Source organism: Hippichthys cyanospilos, chromosome 8, assembly GCF_059441005.1.
Source record: "Hippichthys cyanospilos isolate Australia breed blue-spotted pipefish chromosome 8, RoL_Hcya_1.0, whole genome shotgun sequence".
NCBI classification, from domain to species: Eukaryota; Metazoa; Chordata; class Actinopteri; order Syngnathiformes; family Syngnathidae; genus Hippichthys; species Hippichthys cyanospilos.
Window position 1 is genome coordinate 12370481 of NC_142376.1, and position 24096 is coordinate 12394576.

Below are 24096 nucleotides of genomic sequence, written 5' to 3' on the forward strand. Positions count from 1 at the left end.
ATCATTATGGCTTCAAAGGGCATGCATTGTTTCTTCCCATTAAGCCATAATGCGGTGAACGACTCGACTCAGAGGTATCGTTGCCTCTACTGTCGCTGACTGGAGTCATTCAAATATGCACCAGCTGCCAAAGCTAAGCAGCTTTCTTATGGATAGCAATGCAAACTGTGGGTTGTAGATACCAAAATCAGATTTTGGCTTTATCAGTGTTTGTAGAGTGGGCTTTGAGAGATTTAATCTCTGGAAAGCTTTACCAGGGGAGATGACAGTTCATCAGTGTGCTCTCATCACTTTTTAAACTTTTTTGTTTATGCCACAGCTAAAGGTGAGCTACTAAGATGTAATTTGTTCTCATGAGAATTTGAGGAAAAAATGACATGCATTTGCAAGTCGCAGTGTGTGGAAGTAAATTGAAGCTTTTGTAACTTTCATTCCAAAAACGTCATGATTAGGACTGTGAAAGTTAAAGCATTAACTTTGTAAATTTTGTGATGCATTAAAAAAAGAAAAAAAAAAAAAACTAATTCTGTTTCATAGGTCTCAAACTCCAGTCCTCGAGGGCCGCAAACCTACATGTTTTCCATACTGCTCTCTTGAACACACCTGATTCAAATGATTAGGATCATTTTCAAGTTCCTGCAGAGCTTGCTGATGACCTAATAATTTGATGCAGGTGAGTTAATGACAGAAGCATCAAAAACATGCAGGATTGCCTTCCTCGAGGACTGGAGTTCCTGTTCGAGCTGAGCTCTGCTAACTTGGAGGCAGTGTTGGGCAAGTTACTTCAAAGCTGTAATACATTATTCATTACGTATTACTGTCATTTCAAAGTAATTAGTTACATTACAATATCACTGTATTTGAGATGAAATGTATTAAACTACTATTGTATTACTTTTATATTATTCTCAACACCATAACGGGAAATATGGATTTGCCATTTAATTGTAGCTCATTACACTTATTACACACCTTGTGAAAGGTGGTCTTAAGCCTAAAAACAATATAAATTATTTAATCTGTATTGTATTGTGAACCTTAAAGACAGGATACAAAATCTTTTTTTTTTTTGTATCTTAATCCCTTTATTACTTAGCTTCACAGCATGGTGATGCATTGTTTATGCTGTAGGCAAAAACAGTTAGTGCATTTCACAATGTCAATGTTAATATTCAAATTCAAGTTCAGTCGGCTAGGGTTAGGGACAGATGTTTCTCAAAAAAAGATGGATTAGGTGGCGCTAACATTAGCAGCTAGCCAACATCATTGTTATTGTGTTCAACGTAGTTCAACATGAGTTTTGTATGCTTCATCTTAATACATATTGATCAGAACTATTTATAGACTATTATTAATAGAAATTGTACAGTGAAAATTAGCATTAGTTTACTTTGTCATTATTGCTAGTTGTGACAGGGAGCTTGCTGGCAAGGTTTCCAAATGCTGTTGAATCCACTATGGGAAGTGGCAGCATATTTTATATGTACAACATAGTCCACCACGAATCTTCTAACCTTTTGAGGTTGAAGTGATAATCCCCTGAGCGAGGGAGTGCAATCCTCCGCGTGTTTTCTTTTCGTTAACTTCACTTTACTATGGCACCGCTCTAAATGGTTTGTCATATTACTGGTCCTATTTGGCAAAGTGGACAGCTCGTTAGGTGCAGCGCACAAAGTGCACCTAACGATTTTATTCTTCTTGTTTTTATCTCTGACGAACTGAAACTAATGGGAGTAGGTCCATCTTGTGTACGGACTTTTCTCCTCTGCTCTCGCAGTGTTTTTGGTGAATATGAGGGGGACACACACACCACTTTCAGGCTTTGTAATGCATTGCGTTACTCTCATTTGTAACGAGTACAATATTACTATTTTTTGGGGGGTGTGATATATTACAGTACGGCATTACAGCAAAAAGTAATGTATTACTGTAATTCCGTTACTTTTCTATTGCATTACTCCAAATACTGCTTGGAGGAGAGTGACTGGCTCAAAGGCAGACAAAGATGAGTGTTTGTCGGAACAGGAAACAGGAAAATGATCATTTTAAAGGTGCCATACAAAGAAAACCAATACAACAGTCTTTGAAAACAATGTTGACATGATTTTTGACTGTTTCACATTTTTTCCAAGATTTTACTCATCTGTTACAAACATTTTAGAAAATAGTGCTTGAAATTTGAATTAATCATGATTAATTTGAGACATTTCTGCAACTCATTAAAGTTTTTTTTTTCCTTTCCTTTCTGGCAAGATCATTGTTAATCCAGGGTAAACTTTATGCCTATCTGATGGACTTGATAGTGAGTGACCGAGATTTGGCATTTTATGCAAAAATGGTGATTGGCTATCAGGTCATAATTTTCCAATGAGGTCATTGGTTGGTTCTGCAAACTATATGTTGTATGAATGTTTTGATAGGATGTATTATTTTTGTATGCAGATGTATTTTTTATTTGCACATGTGATGTAATTTTCAGACTGGATTTGGGTTAAGGTTTTCATCTTTCCCATTCAAAATTTACATCTTATTCAATTCACCTTGTATATTTACTTCTACATTTCTCAAATTAATCTCACCCTGTCAAAGCCAACACATTCCAACAATTCATGCCTTCAGTACAATGTACAAACAAAATCCCCTTCATTTTGTAAAACATATTAAACATTCCAGAGCAAATGGTTTTTACTTTTCTGATCGAGTCACATTGTTCCAACGTTCATCTCTTTAACACATCCCTAACACATTTTTTTTTTAATTTCAAAAAAGTAAATGATTTATCTTTGGGGGGTTTTCCCTCTGATTTTCAGATTTTTTGCCAATCTAAACTGTTTCCACTGTTCAGTTGATACCTATTATTACTGTTTTTCTAACTGTTTAATTAATATCTCGTAAACATTACACATCTTTCAATATTTCTCCACGTGAGTCCAGATTATTCGGTATCATTCCATATAATTTGAAATCATTCTATATCGTGTATTGTTTGATTCCGAAGTATTCCATATTGTGCCTTAATTCTTTAGTCAGCTCTCAGCATTTGCATGCAGTTCCTCCAGAAATTGCTTTGTCTAGTTATGGACAAAATATTAACTTCTTACTGCTGAAAATAGCTTAAGAAAATGAATATTTATTTAATCAGATACATCCATCAGGTGTTAACTCATTGAAACAACATTTCATTCAATCATACTGGTCATATATTCTCACATTATATTGGGTAACAGGAGACAATACAAAGAGACAAAGCTGCAGCCTACATACATCTTAAGATGAAAGATGTGATGATAATAATATGATTTAATACACAAATTCATGTTATAAATTGTAAATCTTACATAGAAATTAATTGCAATACATATCCAAAGCCAGCTTTAGAATTGACTAATTTTTTCTGTAAACCCGCTGATGTTATTTCACGTTTTCTGTACTGCAAATACTTGTAAATAGTGTGTATTGAATCTTGAAAACAAGGGCCTTGTCAGAACGTCACCTATAAACTTGACTGCAATGTGAAAATCTATAGCCAATAAAATTGTGTCTGGAAGAGATAGAGCTTATCCTCATGGAGAGAGAAAGCGCTGCTTCGGAGGATAACTGTCTCATTCCTCAACTTCTCCGTAACCCAGCCACTATTTGACTTCCTGTATTTATGGTAATGAAGTGTAATTCTGTCCCTTATTGACACACAGTCGTCTTTAACCACGTAAATTATTCTCTTTTTACCCCCGCTCCCATATTTTAATCACATTGTCAAAATCCCCATTTCCAGTCATCAATCCTATATTGCACTTTGTGATCCTTCATTGCTGTTGCCCTTGCAGTTCCTATAGCCTATTCCTTTCATTCAATTTCTGCCTGTGTTGGTGTTTATTTCGATGAGAAAGAACGGATTATCTCTGATGAAATAGATTCAAGATAATCTAGTAAACCCATTAAAGAAGGAAGATGTGTACATAACCCAACTTTGGCAACTAAGGAAACCAGACCTATTTCTTCTCATTTTAGCTTCGGAAGTGGAGTTAAACGCTTTTAAATCTCAGTAATCTGCCACACCGTTTTAAAACTTCATCATAGGGAGTAAGGTTTACTGAGGACAAAATTGTTGTTGTTAGTATCTAGTAGTCAGAATTAGAGTTAGCTCATTCAGATACTGTCTGTCTTACACAACAATTAGGAGGGTTAATACAACTATATCGCAATATTAGTTATTATGCGTATATAGTTTTTGAAACAAATCCGCTCATTCAGTGTAATACAAGTGGCCACATCAAAGAAAGAAAGTGAGGAAGCAAAAAGGATTGAAGCTAACGAAATACATTACACACTTATTAAAGTCATTTTCATTTTGCCTTCTAGACCTGGGCAAAAACACTCACATTTTCATTGTACTCTAAGGTAGGCTGTGTGGAGCTTTTTTTTCCCCCTTTGTTAACTTTGAAGTTAGCTGAAAATGTATATAGGTAGACGAGGGTGGCATCAAATAATCAGCAACTTCAAAAAGCATGCTGCCATTTAGCACTCCTAAAGCTAATGTCCCCAAGACATTCGGAATGGAAATTATTCAAACTCATTTAGTGGCAGCAAATTGGTCTAAGTTCAATCAGAAAACAGACTGACACTGACTAAGAAGTGCAGCCTAATTATACTTGTTTGTCAAATGAAATTTTCATTTGGGCAGAAATGAAACCTCGGAGCCAATACTTTTAAGGTGAGAGCCGAATTGTATTATCAGCTAAATGCAGTAAAATCCATAATCATACGATGATAATGAAAATGAAGCCAATGTTAACATTCAAGGCTTCCAATGCCCCGGGCATGTGGCGATAAAAATTAAGTACCATCGTCCTCTGCCAGGCACGCTGACACCCGGGCTGGTCTTTAGCCTCTTAGATGCGTTTTTGCATTTTAAAAACTTTATCAAGCTGCTGTTGCAATGTGGAAAATGTCAACGTGAAATGCACTGAAGGCAAATTGGAATTTCATTAATAGTAAAATTATTGCTTTTGACTGATGTATTACTATGCTTGTTAAGAGCTGGAGAGTGGAACACTCTTCTGTCTGTCTCTCGGCCTTTGCTCCAAGTTAGAGATCAACAAAAAAAAATGCAAAGCCTCCACTTGGACAAAAGTTTCAGGAAATGAGGAATATCTCATCCAAAGCATGTACTAATTTTGTTGTTTTGGAATATAGGACATCCTCGTGCGGTCTCGGTTACTGCCGTTTGTTTAAAAGTGGAGATGACTTTGGACGCTAGTGGATTGGGGCTTTTGAGCAAAGGTAATATCACACTGTACAAACATAATAGCATCACCAGCACATACGTGCAACATGAGCCCATTCATGAAGCCTGTGCGGTTTATTGATTTTCCTGGTAATCCTCTCACTGTTACTGTTGTCAGTAACGTGGGAGAAAGAGGTAATAGCATGGTTACATTTTATTTCTGCTAAAATGGGACAGCAGACTGGCATAAATAGAATACTGACATTCATGGTCTCTATGGGTTTGGATACAAGGGCCATGCTAGTCTTGAAAATGTTTAATTTACTCATGGAAATTATGTCATTTTGCCTTTGTCTAGATGTTTATACAAGCTGATAAATCTGAGATTTGACACAGTAATATGACAAATTTACACAACGATGTTAAAATGGCGATGAAAAGTGATATCGTCATTGAGTATAACATACTCTTAATGTCTTGATTTGATGTAATGAAACCTGTTTACATACACAGCATTTTAAGAGGCATTACATGGTTGAATTAGGAAGTTTATTTTTCATTTTGTTTTGTTTTTTTACAACTGACTAACACTGACACTATGAACTTATTCAATCCCAGACACAGGCAGTCTTCAGCTAAATAATAGGGCCATCTCTGAGCATGCTGATGTGCAGGTGTGTACAAATGCAACTAGTATACTGTAAGCATAGTGAGAAACAGACATGCCATTTTATTGGAGTCATGCATGTTGTAATTAATAATCTTATTATAAACTCAGAAGCGTGGCTATAATTCAATGCTATGGAAATATTAATATCACAAAATACATTCAGTAAAAATGTCTATGCAGGTATCGTACCCGTTTTTTTATAGTACAGCAAACTATATGTTTGTTTGGTCTTTTTCTTGAACTCTTCTGAAATTGGCACTCGCAGAAGTCTGTCCCAAACAACGGTGATCACTGATCAGATGGTAAATTCCAGTAAGCCATTTCCTTCAGAGTGCTTTATCTGCAGTGGTCAGTTTGAGGCAGTACAAAAGCTTACAGAGTCACACCATGCACTGTGGACATAAGCTTTGATGAACTGACAGCTAAAGCTTATCGATGTTACATTTCACAGTTCATATCAGCTTTTCAATGCTTGGTGTATTACTAGACAGAATATGAACTTATTCACACACAACAGTTCAATGCTGAGTTTTTTACCTGTAGGTGGATGAGACCTCTCAATTGCTGTTCCTTTCTCAATAATACCAATCTCTGTTTAACACCACGAGTCAGCGTATATTACAAGTGCTTTGATTTGGATTTGCTGTGAATGAAAAGAACCCATTGCTCTTTTCATCATACTTTAATTGACATACTCAATGATGTTTGATGCAAACTTATTTCAAGGGACATCTTTCAAGCAGTGGTCTTGATGATAACAATGAAAAGGACACGTCAGGCATGCAGCGTTCGGGATGCACGATGCTTCGGATTTGTAGTAGAGCTCTGACCTCTTGTGCTTTTTAGTGGAAGTGCAATCTCGACTATAAGTGACGTCTTCGTGTTCTAATAAAATGGAGAAAAAAAAATCCGAACCCACTTGAAGGTTCATTTTCCTGTCCAGCCATAAAGAGTGCTTGATAGAACCCCCAGGAAACTTCGTTTAGAAATGGTTCTGATCAGGTTTTGAGAGAGCTATAGAAGCATTCCTAAGGAAATTCTGTGGAATTGTCAAAGCAAAGCACACGTCAGTTACAAAGCCATGCATGAAATCCATGGTTAGATGTTCATTTCATTGATCTGCATTTTAAGTGGTTCTGTTGTTCAGTGCGGTTTAGGAGTTTTGTTCCTCTCATCCCTGACTTCTTTTCTCAGTCACCCTCTGCTGCACACTGTTAAGACAAATAGATCACAAAATATACCACAACCCTCCACGAAACTAAGCCTAAACACATATGGAATGAAGCTGCTCAATCAGAAACATTTTCAACTTTCTACCTGCAGATTTGCAATACTGCACAAACTATTCAACATTAATATTTTATGAGCCGTTTTTTACCCAGAAGTTAAAAAAAAGTACTAAAACTTAATTTGGCCTATGAGGGTTGGAAATTAAAAGATTTTAAAGTTGATTAAATTGTGAAATCAGTGTTTTGCAAAGTGTTAGCATGTGAGATGAATGAATTACAAGCAATATACAAAAGGGCCTATAGTTACAGGCGACCTTTATAATGATGCACAAGCTATGTGTGTCAAAAGTTTACATTTTTAATTGTCCAAATATTTTCCTATTTTTTAATAAATCAAAACGTTAAATAATAGTTTGCTGGGTCTATCACCGATACTTCATATAAAAAGGATTAAAATCATAATTGCCCAGAATTATTGGTGAAAATTGAGATTTTGTTTTGTCCATATAGCAGAGCCTTAATGAATTCCAAAATAATTATGCAGAGGTATTCACAATGGATCAGAAGGACAATGTTTCCAAAACAGTTCAAAACATGACTTTCAATTTTAAAAATCTAGTCAACTTAAATATGAATGATTGAATTTATAATATTACTTCTGAAAAACATTTATCATTTTTTTCAAACTTGAAATCTTAATAAAACAATCAAACATCCTCAACAAGCAGTTTACAGCCAAGGAGGCTCTCATTCCAAAAATATTTACCTTCTGTATCAGGTAGTAAATTTAGACTCTTCTTGAGTTTGCTAAATCATAAATATCATAAGTTTACAAATGATGGTTTTCGTCCATTTATTTCCACTGCCACAAATGATCAGCAATGTGGTTTAAAACCATTACAAGACATGCAAAGAAATTAGTGGAATACCTCCTATTCCCTTTGCCATTGTGAATTCATCACATGACTCAATCTCTGTCAAGCCAGCGAATCCTAATGAAGCAGAAATGTGTCACATTTGCTCCACAATGAGGATAACTGGCAAAGTTTGTCTGGAAAATGAAACTATTATCTTCAACAAGACGAACAGGGACTTAATATAAATAAATAAAAGTTGCCCTTATCTAGTGGACAGTGTGATTACAGAGTTGACATCCAAATTGACTGTCTTATCATCTTGTAGTGGTTTTCAGCTGAGTGGAGACTGTAGATGAAAGCAAAATAATCTTTAAATAGGAGGTAAAGATGGTCGCGTGATAAGTTGTTCCACAACAGTTTTGATCAATGAAGCATGCATTCAATATATTGCCTATTTAGATATGTGAGATAAGCTTAACTGGGCTTGTAAATGATTCATAAGTTATTTTTCCCTCACTATCTGGTGAACATTTTATGTAGTGTTTTGGAAAAGGCAGAAAATTCATCCCCTACTTCAACTGTTTCTTTATAAGTATCAAGGTTATGAAATAAGGGCAGATCGCAGGCGCAGTGGCTAGCGCGTCTGCCTCACAGCTCAGGGACCAGAGTTCAAATCCACCTTGCTCCGGCCTTGTGTGGAGTTTGCATGTTGTCCCCGAGCCCGCGTGGGTTAGGGTTAGGTTAGCTTCCTGCCACACTCCAGAAACATGCATGGCAGGTGTATTGGACATACTCAATTGTCCTTAGGTGTGATTGGGTGCGTGAATGGTTGTTCGTCTCTGTGTGTCCTGCAATTGGCTGGCAACCAATTCAGGGGGTCCCCCGCCTACTGCCCGAAGCCAACTGGAATAGGCACCAGCAAGCCTGTGACCATTGTGAGTATATGCGGTTCTAGAAAACGTATGGATGGAAATTTATGAAATATTTGTTTCAGTTTTTACATTTGATTTTGTTGTATTGTATTTCCAAACAAAATGTTCTTATCTGACTGATGATCACCAGTATTGACCAGACAATCAAACGTTCATTTGAGTCTGCTAGATATTTGGTTTTAGCGTTCTACACATTCTACCAGCGTACTACTACTCTATAGAGCGCAGCGCCGCATTTGTGTAAGCTAGTGACCGAGGCATGTCTACAAGCCCCCCGATTGAATTTGCTGTGCGCTCGTACGACAACGCTGTCAGGTGGGTGCTGCGCTTGTGGAAAATGTCAACGCTATTTTCCTCTTTACTAGTCAATGCATTGCTTGCTTAATAGTAATTGGATTTTTATCCTCCTGTTTGCTCATCATTTCCCGCTCCTAGTTATTCAACCCCTAAACTCCATTTAAAGTTTAATAACATTTTAGAATAGTTCCCATTCAGGTAAACAGAATGTGATTACCTAGATGGATTGAAAATATATGTCTGACGACAGTTTATTTGATTTATTTATTCAAGGGGCCCCAATTGGCGATGGTTTAAGGCAAACAAATGGCTGCTGTTCCTTTTCAGCAGCGAAGGGATTTTTTTCCCCTTGAATTCTTCATGTTCTATTAGCATAACCGTGTGGACTTAATGGCAGCAAAACACAAGGGATGAATTCTATACTTTCTTCAGATTTTTTTTTCTTCGGTGGAGTGCTTGTCTTTGTTACTTAAGATATTTGTAAAACCGGACAGTAAGTACATTTAGCAACAGCAAAACAGTCCGACACTAAAATCGTTTTGAATTTCTTTCTCTGTGCCTCTCATTGTATGAGAGGACCTGCCTGAAACAAGTGCTTGCCATCTGCTTACCAAATGAGGTTATTGTGTTTCCCTACCAACTGTAAATTTCAATAATTTGTTGGAGGAACCCTCTCGCCATCAGTTTATCATATTATCAATGACGACTCAATTTCCTTCTGCTGCTACTTCCCAACCCTGACCCCGGCCCTATTACAGTCCTGTAATGAAGTGCAATGGAGTAGTAATTGGTCCGCATTATACCAGATCAGGTAACATTAGACTGATTTTCTTATCACAATGAGCCCTGCTGGTGACTCTCAATGAGAAACCAAACACACTCGCTTTCTTTTGCAGGCTATCATCCAAATAACATTTGAACTAGAGACCCACTCCCCATTTTAGTTTTCCATTTCAAGATTGTAGTCCGCGTCTTCAGATTGGGCTTTGTTTCTAGTTTCCTCCACTTTAAAAGTCTCCTGGACAACTGGCGAGGCAGTGGCAATAACCTGGGGCTTTCACAAGATAGGGAAGTACAGTAAATGAGAAGGTCACCAGAGATGGGAGGCTTACTATAAAAAAGTACAGTATTCTGATACCTCCTGGAAGAAAATGTAGTTTCTTCCAAGAACATAATAAAGTAATGCAGTAAAATATAATGTTAAAGTAATGCAGAGTTTATTATTTTTAATCCAAGTAAACGTTTCTAAAAAAAAAAAAAAAAATTTTTTTTGAAAACAACGCATGTGGCATTCACAAGCTGAAACATGATTGGTCATTGGTCAGGCCTTTTAAAATTTCAACACGTGGCAAAATGGCCGCCCTCTCAGGCGAATAAAAACATGTGTATTTTGCAGCTTCATTCTTAAAATTGCAATAATAATCAAAATACAGTGATTAGACTAGTGAGACTGCATAGAGCATTTTATTGTAAAGACATATTCTTTTCAACCTCCTTTACTATGTATGAATTTGGAATACGGAAGTGTCAGGTTCCTTTGTTAGACATGAAGCCAGAGTACCCACAATTCAAATCCAAACGATAGGAACTGGAATACATACATACTGCTTTTTGTACTCCAAATGGCGAGATCACAACTTAAAAACAACAACCACTGCGCAAAAAAAAACAATAAATGTTAGTTATGAAGTTTCAATTTCCATCCAATATCATTTAGTGATATTGGAATTTGTACCCTGAGAAACAGGGCCAGTTGTGACAGAACACAATCTCACTATGTGTGCAAGGTTAAAAAGAAAAAAAAAAAACAACAACAACACCAAAGAGGATATTAAATAACCAGGTTAAAATACAGGAGCAAAATATTCTCTTATTAAACCCGGGCTGTAGAGATTTGACTTGAGCCGCATAATAGATAGTGGTTTTAAAGGAGAGCAAACAAAAGGTAACGGGACGGTCATGCATATGGCGCCTAATAGCAGGGTTAGAAAAAATTAGGGGATTCGTTTTCTACAGGAAATTGTTCTTAAAGACGGGTCATGGATCACCCTGTTCTTCACAGGGAGCTTCAAAAGCCAAGGAGTGAACTTTTGCAACAGCCATTAAAAGGTCTCCATGGCAGAAGGTCAAAGTAGAAACCAAACTAATTGTATAACTGGAGAAAGGCAAAGCTAAGTAAATTGATGTCACGGCCGGGATTTATTGTAAGGCAAGTGAATAAGCTGCCTTTTGTAACTGCAGTATTAGGAAACTTTGATTGAGGCCATTGCAAATACACAAGTGATGCCAAGATATACTAGACAGGCCTTTAAATGTATAAATCGCCAGCTAACATCTTCTTTGAGTGGTTTGATTTGATGAGTGCATTTGGTTGTGTATAGAGTTTCTGCAAGAAATGTGGCATTTGGTGGTTGGATGATGCCAATAGCTGTTTTAGGTATTACCACAGAATCCTGAAGGAGTGCCAAGATCTAGTTATTTAGTGCAATGGCTGTGACCATCTATGATTACTGTGTGTTCATTGGCATTCACATTGTCCAGATATGGGCACATCAATCTGAGGAAAATGTTCCACCAGTGTAGCCTCAAACACTTTCGACCAGACATAAATAAAAATGTGTTTTACCCGGAAACCACTTACAGTCCAAACCTTCATTCGTTGCTTTGATTGAGGCTTTCATTTGGCTCATTTGTTCTGAAGTAGCAATTAATGACATGATGAAACTTTGTTTATTTAGCTGTAGTGATTTTATGACAGTGAATAAATGCTGTGTACTTGACTGTTAGAAGCAGGTATACTTAGCCAGTCGTGGTTGACTGAAGACGGCAATAAATAATTTCAATGAAATAGTCTACAGCAGGGGTTGCTCGATATGTCCAAATAAATATAATTGGCAATGATGCTGTAAAGGTGGTAACTGACAGTAATGCTGATCATGCATACTATTACTGCCCAGTACTTAGATTAAAATTAAAAACATGGGTAATAAGGGAGGCAACACATTTTTTTACTCTATATAGTGAAGGCTGTTAGTAAAAGTCTGAAAGAATTGAATTGAAAAGCTCACATTTCTCACTGACAGTGAAAGTGAAACCATTAATGATTATCAAATACAGAAATTCCTGAAACCGATAATTATACATCCTAGCAAATGGGATTTTTGGTGTTAAAAATTGTGAAATGCATTTTGGGTGTATCCTTATTAACATTAACGTCTGAGTGACGTTTTATAGTTTTCAAGATGCAAAATGATGTCACCATTTTGAGTTGGTATCAGCTAAAAACAAAAATATTAAGGTTTGTTTCGCTTTCAACAGTGTTATCAATAAAAAGACATCGCAGGACTGTGTGCATTCGGTAAACACCAGATTGTGTGACAGCAGCAAACCCCTAAATGTAATTATTATGCAGTACATTATGTATGTTGAGTTCTGTAGATATAGGGAACAAAAACATGAGCTCCCTTAGCCTACAGCACCTCAAATGTATAAAAAAAAAATGATGATCATCAATTGAAATTATGAAATGGAAATAATAAATTGAATGATTTTGATACAGGTCTTGTCCTCATTTGAATATGAAAATATAAACATATAAACCATCTGTTTATTGTTGTTGCCGTAGAATAAGTGTCTGGAACGACATGTTTGCATGTATACTACTATTAACGTAGCTCTGACAATAGACAGTGTTAAGTTCATACAATAATGCCAATTAACTGAATCATTTTAATAATTTTAACAAGTACTGAGTGCAATATGCATTTAACTTTATCCTATCGTAGCAAATTGAAAGAAATGTGGATAGACTGGAGAAAATGATTTTCTGACGCCCTCTAGTGTTTGAATTAACGTAGTAACAGAGGAATAACTACATTACTGTATTTTCATACTGTAGTTTGTCAAACACACTTATATGTACTACATGAATAGTTCTTTTTCTGTTTAATGTATCATGTTTTTGTTGTTATATCTTTTTTGACCATCATTTTTGTAAGCATTGTCCAGTACTGATATGTACATGTTATCATTATATGAAAGTGAAACAGCTTTTCCTGGTTTGAATGCCTTTAATTTACAGTGATGTTTACACTAATATCAGAAGCATGAAACCGTTTGTACTCAGTGTTTACCTTGTTAAAGAAGTAAAACACAGGTGAAGTACATCAAACACACTTGGATTCATACTGATACTATTATGACACATATTGATTCCGCTGATGCATACTGATAGTACTTTTTGTGTGATGCAGAAATTTGCACTACAGGTCCTCTGTGTGTGAATGTGTGTGCGACTGTGTGTGTTTGTTTGTTTGTGTGTATCTTAGTTACTCCTTTCCAAGTACTTATTTTTAAATAAGCAGACCTCTAGAGGTGACAAAGTTTACCATAATCACTGGCATGTTGCATATTTTAGTTATGACTGTGGTGTATTTCTCACTTCTTCAACTGTTTCAGGAAGTGGGGGTGAGTCGCTAAAATCAGGAAACTGAATGTTACTATTGATACAGCGGCAGAGGGTGAAAGCTAACTTTTTTTTCTCTTTACAGAACTACGCAAATTGTTTTGGAGGCGATTAAAAAAAGACATTTCTATAAATTATGATCCTTGTGGACTGATTTTACACAACTTCAAGACACCATCAACATGGATGAACAAATCTCCTGTGGGGACTCAGGTAAATTAGTTTTCCCTTTTCATCGACCCTTACTGCCCTGTATGTAGAATTTTTATTGTCATACTCAAATGTGATTAGTTATGATTATTATTGTTATTATTAATTCCAATGCTAATCCCTCTGTGTGAGAACAACAAAAGAGGAAGACAAACTTTCAGCCCTCCTTTGAGGTTAAGTCCACATGTCAGTTGCTTCCCTGTCTCGCAAGTCCATCCGTTGATGGCGCATGGCAGCAGCCCATTAACAAATACACGTCTACTCTCTCGGCACTGCCATCAGTGGGAACTGTGATGAAGGTGATTACTCGTGTTGGGTTTCTTTCCCAGTTAGCAAGCACAGAGGTCAACTTGACCTGATTAAACACTTTAATGAGTCAAACTAAATTACTCTGACTGCTGTTGACACAAAGCAGTGTTTGTACAATTCCTTGTGGACTCTCTGCACTGAAATAGCTAACAGTTTGGACATTCATGCTCAAACCACGCTCACCTTGACATTCCGCAACTAGACAGCTGGTATGTTGTTGAGTATCACCATGATAAACACTAGGAGCAGCTACATGGAAATCAACACATAATATCGCCAGTGTCACATCATTAACACAATATTTGTGATGATTACAAGGATTGAGATACATTTTACAGGGTTTGGTTTGATCATAGAGATTTAGCACAGACAAATACTAATCAGTTTTATGAAGGGACCTTCACTACACGCTCGATATACAGTATTAAAAACTAGACTTTTCGGCAATCTGATTATGTTGATGGTGATCATCTTGGGTATAATGTCGTTACACGCCGGGAGATAAATGGCAGTTTTTCCTCTACATTTATTTCAGAGCTGTAGCATCAGTTCCATGTTTATTTGATGCCGTAAAGTAATTTTATTACAATATCACGTTACGTTGTTGCATCCATTATTTCTGTTTCAAGTTGTTTTTGTTTTACCTTACCCATGCTTGGGCAGTTCTTCAATGCCTTCTCGAGGTCACTGATGTTTTTACCTGGATATCTTTGTCAGTTTTGGCCATGGCAAACACCGCTAAACCCGGTCAAAAATACTCCAGTTTATAAATGTATATTTTTTGATACCCTATAAACAGTATAGCTACAGGTTTATGCCTTTATGCCATATACAAAAAGATGCACTATATAAGGGAGTTATTTTAATAGCTTCATCTTGCGATTGGATCAGTTATTTTTAAACTGGCCAATCAGCAATTGTGATTGACCCCAAATGCTGATCGTGTAAAGTCAATTAAAAATATACAGTATACTGTTATTAATATTCTCATTTTCACTAAAACAAGTAGTATGGTTGATATATTCAATTTATACTCCTCAGGGAGGAGTTGAATAAAATTCTACCAAAGGGCACTTAAGTAGCACTTTAAGTTTGGAATTCCAATCTTGTGTTTTACCCTTGCTTACCTGGATTTCTGTATCCCCAAAAAACAGGCACGATGAATTCTTTGAGGATGTTATGTTGTCCAAAGGTGTTAATGTGTTGAAGAGCAGGGCCAATAAGCACTCGTTGGAATGTAGTATTTATTTACCCCCCCCCCCCCCCACACACACACACACACACACACACAAATACACTTACAATTACAGCTCTGACATGATCATTAATGTCATTACTAGCCAACTGAGTCAGAATATTTACAGGTAAATCACCTTATATTTGTGTTCTTCTTGGCATACATCTAACAGAAAGTTACTAATTTTCCATATGTAAATTAGTACCAGGTTTACTGTTTGTAAGGTAAACTGTAAATATAATTATCTTTTTAAACTTTTTTCAATTTCAGTTCATTCTGAAGCTGAGCTCCTAATTCTCCATACGGCCGAGGCTCAGGAATGGGCAACATATTTGCAGAAGGTCCTGCAGAAATCCTCCAAGATGTTCCACAAGGACTCGGTTATGCTTTATACCCTTGGCCCAGATGATCAGCTTCGTGGGTACAACTTTGAAAATTTCCACAGCTTCAAATGCATTCTGCTACTCCTCACTGGAGGATTTATAGATCTCATGTCGGAGCCTGAGCTGCATGGAGCTCTTCAGGGGGTGCTCCACCCATCACACCGAGTGGTGGCGCTGCTGTGTGGCGTAACTGAAGACGACGTACTAACTACTGATGGCTTTGACGACTGGTCCAGTTGGAGGAAACTGCACGCTGAAGATGAACCTGCTATCTATGCTTCTGTCATTTTGGAGATCATCACTAACAGTAGGCCCCTTTCACATTCTCGCAATCAATATTTTTCTTTATAATGTTTAATTGTGTTAACTTAATTGTATCCCAGATGACTGTTAGATTTGATTCAAAGTTGTTTTTTACTGCCATTGAGGAAGCAGAAATGTTTCATGCTAAATGCTGCAGTACAATACACAAAAGAAATATTCAAAAACAATAAAATAATAAATGTACACTTAAACATGAAAGATTTATTTAAAAACTAAACAATTTAGCAATTTATGGTTTTGGCTACGCTATACTGTACAACACTGAGAGATATTTGTCATAGTTTGCCACTTTCATGTAGCTGTATGTAATAGGGAAGAAAATATATTTGAAACGAATCTTGGGAATGAACAAAGTTAAATGAATACCTCTCAAATATCATTTAATTCTATTGGTGTCTTCTGGACTTTACGCGATGAGGATTTTTGAGAAGGTTCGCAGAACTGAAATCACCCGATGCCTCACTAAAAAACAAACCTGATACCTGATCCCATCACATTTTGAATGAATTGCTTGTATGCACGGGTACACAGTATACAGAGTATCAACAAAATATTTAGTCAACATTTATAAAATATTTTAACAATCTTTGCCATGCCAAAAAGTGACAGAGACGCACAGGTAAAAATCATCAATGACTTTTTGATAGTAATGTTTTCCTAAATTGGCCAGACTTAAAGTGAAAGGGCAGTCAGGTAAAACAAGAATAACTTGACAGAAATAATGTATGCAACAACTCACTGTAATGAAATTACTACAGTATATTGTAAATTACTTTACAGCGCCATGTAAGTACTGCAAATAAAGAAATTGATGTGACAGCAAACATGAATGTAATTGTCATTTAAGTAAGAGGCAAAATGTCAGCCCTCAAAATATTCATACAACAAATATTTTGCAAAACCGATAAATGACCTCATTGACAACTCGTCAAATTGTGTGATTCCTGCCAATCACTGATTTTACGTAAAATGGCAAATCACCATCAACCTGTTTATTTGTTTGCTGAAAGGCCGGCTACAGGCAGAACTTGTCATGAAAAAAGCATCCCTTGAACAGCTGCACGGCGTTCAAGCCTTGTCAAGCGAAGATCTCCTCCTTGCCGAAACACAGGAAGTGATGTCAGGAGAGTGTCGAAAAAGAGCCTTGAAGGATGATGACGACGTGAGCACGAGTCTTTTAGTAAGCAAAGAAATGAGTCCACACTCACACATCACCTGCTTCACTGTTCAACCAACCCGACTTCAATGTGGGGTAAGCATGTGCTTATTTCATGAAATGTTAAGATAGATGTAGTTCCATTGTTTCATTGATCTGATTCTGTTTGCTTTTCAGGTGGAGGAGACCATTTTTGTCATCTTTACTGATGAAATAGATGAGCTTCTGTCACCAAAAGTGGAGTTTTCTTCTGAAAATAACCCCACAAAAACAGTTCAATGCATCGTTGTAAATAAGTACACAATAAGTCTCACTGCACCCGGTAAGTCATTTGGGCATCCAAGTCATTCATTTTCTTCTTCAATTACAAATATTCCAAACTTTAAATTATGTATTTTAGCATAATGTTGTGTATGGTCTGTCTTTCTGACGATCATTGGAATTTTGTACAAAAAGTAGTGATCAGTAGATAACTTGTCGTAGAATCTCTTGAGAATTGTTTGGACCCATTAAAGCAGTGGTTCTCAAAGTGGGGTCCGCGGAGCCCAAGGGGGCCAAGGACTGATTGCGTGGAGGCCCGTGAAATAATTTGAGTGTTTTGGAACTGATGCAAGTTTATCTTTTAACAGTTATAGGTTTGGCTTAGTCTTTGTTTTTAGCGCTGCTTCTGGCCGCTGTTGATAGTGCATTTGTGTATATTTATTAAGATATAATTTTTGCATATGGGATTTACCTGAGTTTCGTTTGGTGTATTTTCTTTTCTTTACAGTTTTGCAATAAAAATGACTGAGAGCTGTGCTACTGTCACGACTAAATTGTTTTCAAATTGAATATGTTGCTGAATAAAAAGGGCACTTATGTTTGGCTTAAATTATTTTTGGTTTTGTTTTGTTTCTGCAAACATTTGCAATGGGGGGGTCCTTGAAAAATTTGCTTTCAAACAGGAGTCCCTGACTCCAAAAGGTTTGAGAACCCCCGCATTAAACAAATGCATTTAGTGTCAGGTTTTGAACATAATTTTCTACTAAAAATGATTGTTTATGTTTTATGACCTAGATATGCCTGCAGGGTTGGTATCACTCACTCTGTTCTCAAACCAATCACGAATACCCTTGAAATGTGTCACATATTATACAAACATGGGAGAAGTCAATCGCTGTCTTGAAAATGCTGCCCATCCCATAAATTTCCTCTGTCAGGTGAGACATTGTATTATTTTTTGAGTGTCCATGCTAATCTCCTTTGTTTTGGTATTCATCATGTTTTGTTTTTCTACCAGGCTTTCAATTTGAGGTCCAATTCAATAGAGTTTTTGGACAACATTTTAACAGACTCAATAAAATCCAAGACGCCAGAGTGTCTTCAGCTGTTTGGAATCCGACAAATAGAGGAGCACAATATGGCAGCATGTGAGTGCAACAGACCTATTCTGGCTGATCTGTTTGAGGGAATTCCTTAAATAATTTCCTAATGTTTGATGCCATGTATGGAGCTTAACAAATGCAACAGTAAATGTTGCAACGATCCCTGGAAAGCAATCATAAAAATGAATCACTGCATTTTTCGGACTTTAAAGGCACACTTAAAATCTTTTAATTAGGGGTGTCATCTTAACAGATTAATCGCGATCAATTAATTACAACAATGCTTCTCAATTATATTTTGCAAAAACCACCCTAGTAAGAGAAAAACCTCTCACACACCCCACTCACCGCACTGACTAGTAATGAGATTTTTATCCATAAAAATGGTATACCTAAAGCTGTATCCTTTTAATCTTTAACAAAAGGAAAAATAAATAAATAAATGAACTTTCAACAACTATATTTTGGCAATTACGCTTCACATGGCAAAAACAAGGTCTTTTGTCTAGGGGTCATTCACGCCCTCCCTGGCATCACCTTGTCTTAAATGCATTGCCTATCTAGACTGAAATATTGAATGCTGAGCACTGACATAAATGCATCTGCCACTTGACCTTTGAGTCATAAATCCCATAATACTTAGACATTTTAAGGTTTTTAAAGTTTTTATTTTTGAATTTTAACAGTTTTAAGTGTCTCACTGTCAGATAGAAAGGAAAACAAGAGTTTATTGTGAATCCCATAGCTTTGCCAGATGGATAACTATATTGGTGTACTTTAGATAAGCGCAATGAGGAACTTCCCACCTTGCTGCATTTGGCTGCAAAGTATGGCCTGAAGAAGTTGACGAGCGTTCTTCTTACGATTCCCGGAGCGCTGCAAGCTTACAGCGTGATGAACAAGAATGGAGAATATCCTAACACCCTTGCCGAAAAGAGTGGCTTCCCAGAACTCCGAAAGTTTATTGATGAATTTGTTGTAAGTCCAGTAATTATGGTTTTATTCATTTTAATGATGTAATTATTCCTAATTATTCCTATCAAAGACAACTTGTATGTCAATGTTTAAATTTGATTATATCCTGTTTTCTAACAATTGGAACAGACAGAAGATATGCTCAACTCTCACAACAAAGACTCAGACAAGAGTACAGAGGACTATGAAGAGATGTCATCTAACAAGTATTCAACTTGTCCTAGTGATATGTATGAGTCAATGCGGCACATAAACCCTGAGTGTGCAGATGACCTATGTAATTACCATCTTCATTTCATAACTTTTGTTATATTAGTCCTAATGTGAATGTTGGGGAAAGTTTGCAAATTTGGACTCTGATAAGGTTTCTGCCATGTTTGTAGATGAAGTAATGACTGCAGTAGTGGACAACCCAGAGGAAGCTATGTTGAGGACATTCTTTCAAGGTGAACTACCTTAAAAATGAGATTCTTGAATAGCAATGGTGTGAAATATACAATACAAAAACTGACTTTTTTTTCTACTTTCAGCAAAACCTCACAACCATGTAAACCAAGATGGAGAACAACTTAAATGTGAAGGAATGGCAAAGACCGAGCCGGATGACCTGAATGACACTGTTGAGGTCGACCCATATGACTTCTCTAGTGAAGATCTTTATGATACTTTGAATGAAAATAATTGCCACAATGCAGCAGTCCTGTCCCGGCCACCGGCCCCGGTCCCGAGACCTGAAATTAAACCTGAACCCGAGAAGCCTGTAACCTATATTTCAAGAGGTACTTCACAATCAATCATTAAACTGACTGGCATTTCACACCTGGATTTCAACTCCATCCCTGTGCTTTTGACAGTATTTTCAGATAAATCTACATCCCAAAGTCAAACCATGGAATCATATCAGGAAGGTAAACAGATTTCTGAAATAAATACAATTTCCTGGTTGACCGCCGCCATTTAGTTTGATTTTGAGCACATTTTTTTTTCCATTCATCTATCCAAATCATCCGTGACAGTCTACACAACAACTATTCTCACTTACACTTACAAGTAACCGAGAACATGTTAAGTACTGGCACCATTGCTCCAAGAAAATAATTAAAATGTAATTACCGGTAATCTGTTCCGGGTTACATCTTAAAATCTTATCTCACATAAAAGATAATAAACCAATCACTCAACCTACATTACAGCATAAAAAATGTTCACGCCTGTATTCACATTCCATGTTTTTGTGAATAAAAAAAAAAGAGACCTACAGGAGTCATTGCTGAATTTATTCCAATAAATTAGAAGACTACTCACGTTAATTTCACATGAAGTAAAAATAACAACAGTGAAGAGTCCAGAGCATTTACTTTTTTTTTTTTTTTTTTTTTTTTTTTGCTGGTCCATCATTTATAGTCCGTTGGTACTGTGGACCCCCTTCCGTCGGTCCATTGTTTGTTTAAGTTTACCCAAACTGTAATTCTTTTGGGGAAGTTTAGCTAAACTGCAATCGTTGCTCCATCAGCCAATTATTACTTCTAGAAAACAAATGCAAAGGAAACCTTACACCATTCACTTCAGTCGCTCTACCATCCAAAGAGGTAGACAAGTTTACAAAATGTTTGTTTGTTTGTTTGTTTTTGCCAAACGAAGGATTCCATAATAACATGTTCTTCACACCTGCAGCTCAGTCCATGATGGACCCTCCCGTACCTGTATATGACTTTTTTGCTGGTATGAAGACACCTGGTCAGAGACAGCTCATCACACTGCAAGAAAGAGTCAAAGTGGGAGAAATTACTGTGGATGAAGCCGTTCATGAATTCAAATCTTGGCGGCTTGACCATGAGAGCAGAGCAAGCTCAGTGCGCTATCAGCAGGTAAAATCATTGCTCTGTGTGAAATGCTATTTAATGCTCATTAAATAAACGCATCTCCTGCACGTCTGTTTCTTAGGATAATCTGAAAAAATTGAGAGAAAGCATCAACAGACGTCACAATGAGAAAGAAAAAGCAGGGAAGGACCTTGGTAATATCGTTGTCCTAATGAGGGTTGATTAAACTGATGTAAGACCAATTGTAAATTTAGATTTTAATAAATAAATATGTGATGCTGTCTCTCGCCTGTAAGACTACGAGATTAGCGCGCCACTGCAGAGAAACTCCTTTTGGGGAGCCACTGTGACATTGGAGTGCGCTGTATATGACGGAGCGCCCAAAACGATTCCTCCAGTGACATCTGCAGCGCATCTTATCCAGAGAGGAAGTTGGAAGACAGGGAGCACATCCAGTACTTCCAGTGGGTCTTACGCTAATGCTTATTTCTTCTGTGTGATATGGCTCAGAAGTTGTGATTCCTTGCAAAAACATCTCATGTGTTTCCAATATTTTGTTCAATTCTTCACGATCAAGTGTTTCTGTGTATGTTCTTCCTTTGGATTGGAATGGATTTTCCCCATTGAACAAACACACTTCTTAAGCAATTGAAACTCTGAATTGTCCATAGGTGTGAATGCGAATGATTGTTTGCCTATATTTGTTGTTTAACTGTCTGGCGAACAGTGTGGAGGTTATCCTAATAAGTACAAGAAAATGAATGTCTAAGTTTCAACCAAAAATGAGTATTACTATATTTCAAGTGATTGTTCGTATAGAACCCTTCTTGTATTGGATTTCCTCTGAATGTTTGTATGTGGATATAAAGACATAAACAGTGATTTTTTTTTTTTTTGTCCTTTACATGAGGTACTGAGAGCAACAGACTCAGCACTCACAGCTACAGTAGTGGAACAGAGCCAGACATAGAGGTGAGCACAAAAGCTATTGTTACTCGTCTTCTTTATGTGTGTGTCTGTGTAAGAGTGATAGTACAGTATTATATTATTTTGTTCAAGGACTCCTTAGAAAATCTCCCTCTTCCTCCACAACCTCCACGGCCTTCTGATGCTGCTCCACTAATTCCACCCAGAATCCCTCCACGGAATTCACAAAGGTCAGTCTTTCTGAGCATATGCACAGTAAACAAGGCAAAAGGACACTGGATACTCTAAAATATACTTAGGCTACATGAGGAGAATTGAGGTCATGGCTCTGGGGTTAGTTCACTGGGGGTAGTTTCACTTCCATCATTCTTCTTGATACGGTACATGACAACTTTTATTTTAACATTTTTATTCTTAAAAAAAAACAAAACTATTGTTTAGATATTTTCAGTGGTCATGCTTTCATGCATTGATGGACTTTTGTTTCGTATCAGTGTGAAATGTCCAACTGCATATGAATGCACCACTTTGTTTTACAGCACGTCAGATCAGATGTTGCACGAGCGTTATGTATCCTTCCCAACCCGAGCACCTCCTCAAAGACCTCCCCCTAGACACACCCAGTCTGCTCCTCCTGTTCCTCGTCGGCTGCGGTGATGGACAGTCAATTTATTGTGTTGAATATGGGTTCACGTGGTGTGCTGTTTTAATGCTAGAGACTAGTAGAGGTTATCTAGTCAATACTTCATTTTAGAGACATGTATCACTTTTTTCATAAATTGTAGGTAACATACAGAACCAATTTGCAAATAAAAAATTATGCTGTGGAACATGTCAATAAATTATTGTTGGGTTCTTGTGTCTTAGAAGCATATGATTTAGTTTTTTTGTGCTATCTTGATGGATGGATGGATGGATGGATGGATGCATGGATGTTTTGAATGAAATTGCCAGTCAATCTAAATGCATAAATAAACACACAACCATTCTTCCTTACATTTTCACCATATATTCAATTTACCCTTGTCTTTAATTAGTCTCGCATGCATGTTGGGCTGAGGGAGGAATTTGGCGAACCTGGAGAAAACATGCAAACTTCACACAGGAAGGCCAGAGACAAAATTGAAATTTTGACTCTACAAACTTGAAACACACTAACACACCCACTGTGCTGTCCCATATATATTCCCATGACAGAATTAAGTTGGCACAGCCTCAATAATAAAATATTGATGCAATTTTGTTGTCTAATTGTGTAACATGTATTGATATTCATAATAGTTTTCTTGCACAACTGAATTTATTTTGAGTTTCAGATCACTGAAAAAAATTAATTCACGATGCCAACTCAAACAGCACAGTTAAAAAATGTTTTATTTGTATTTTTTTATGTGCATTCAAGAATAATATGGCGTAGTCCAGAATACTTACATTGAACCACATGTGAAGCGTGTTAAATCGCTTTGTGTATGATATATGCTATTTTAATAAATTTGTCTTGCTTTGTCGATGTTATGACATAGACAAAAATAGTGGGCTAAATTTCTGACCATCAAATTTCCAGTCATCCAGTGTAAGAACAAATGGTCAAATCATTATATTGTATTTATTGACAGAATAATTTAGTTCTCTTTTGATGTAATAAAACAAAAGAACGAGTGAGGTCGCTGTGCGGCCACGTACGATATTTTACTTTCGCCACTTCCGGAGAACT

The 24096-nt window shown here is 36.8% G+C and overlaps 1 protein-coding gene across 2 annotated transcripts; it reads left to right on the forward strand.

The window, feature by feature from the left end:
- The first annotated feature begins 282 nt into the window (after window positions 1-282).
- pik3ap1 (phosphoinositide-3-kinase adaptor protein 1) lies at window positions 283-23224 on the forward strand. 2 transcript variants are annotated; one of them, XM_088421725.1, is made up of 18 exons: window positions 283-325; window positions 13760-13887; window positions 15701-16120; window positions 17148-17389; window positions 17471-17615; window positions 18350-18492; window positions 18573-18702; window positions 19439-19635; window positions 19762-19909; window positions 20016-20078; window positions 20163-20411; window positions 20487-20540; window positions 21307-21500; window positions 21577-21649; window positions 21752-21919; window positions 22366-22427; window positions 22515-22612; window positions 22922-23224. In XM_088421725.1, the coding sequence occupies exons 2-18, from the start codon at window positions 13857-13859 to the stop codon at window positions 23037-23039; spliced, it is 2535 nt and encodes an 844-aa protein (XP_088277851.1). In that variant the 5' UTR covers window positions 283-325; window positions 13760-13856; the 3' UTR covers window positions 23040-23224. The 2 variants fall into 2 exon arrangements, with proteins under 2 accessions (XP_088277851.1, XP_088277850.1); XM_088421724.1 differs by lacking the exon at window positions 283-325 and having other exon boundaries at window positions 13738-13887.
- Window positions 23225-24096: the final 872 nt, after the last annotated feature.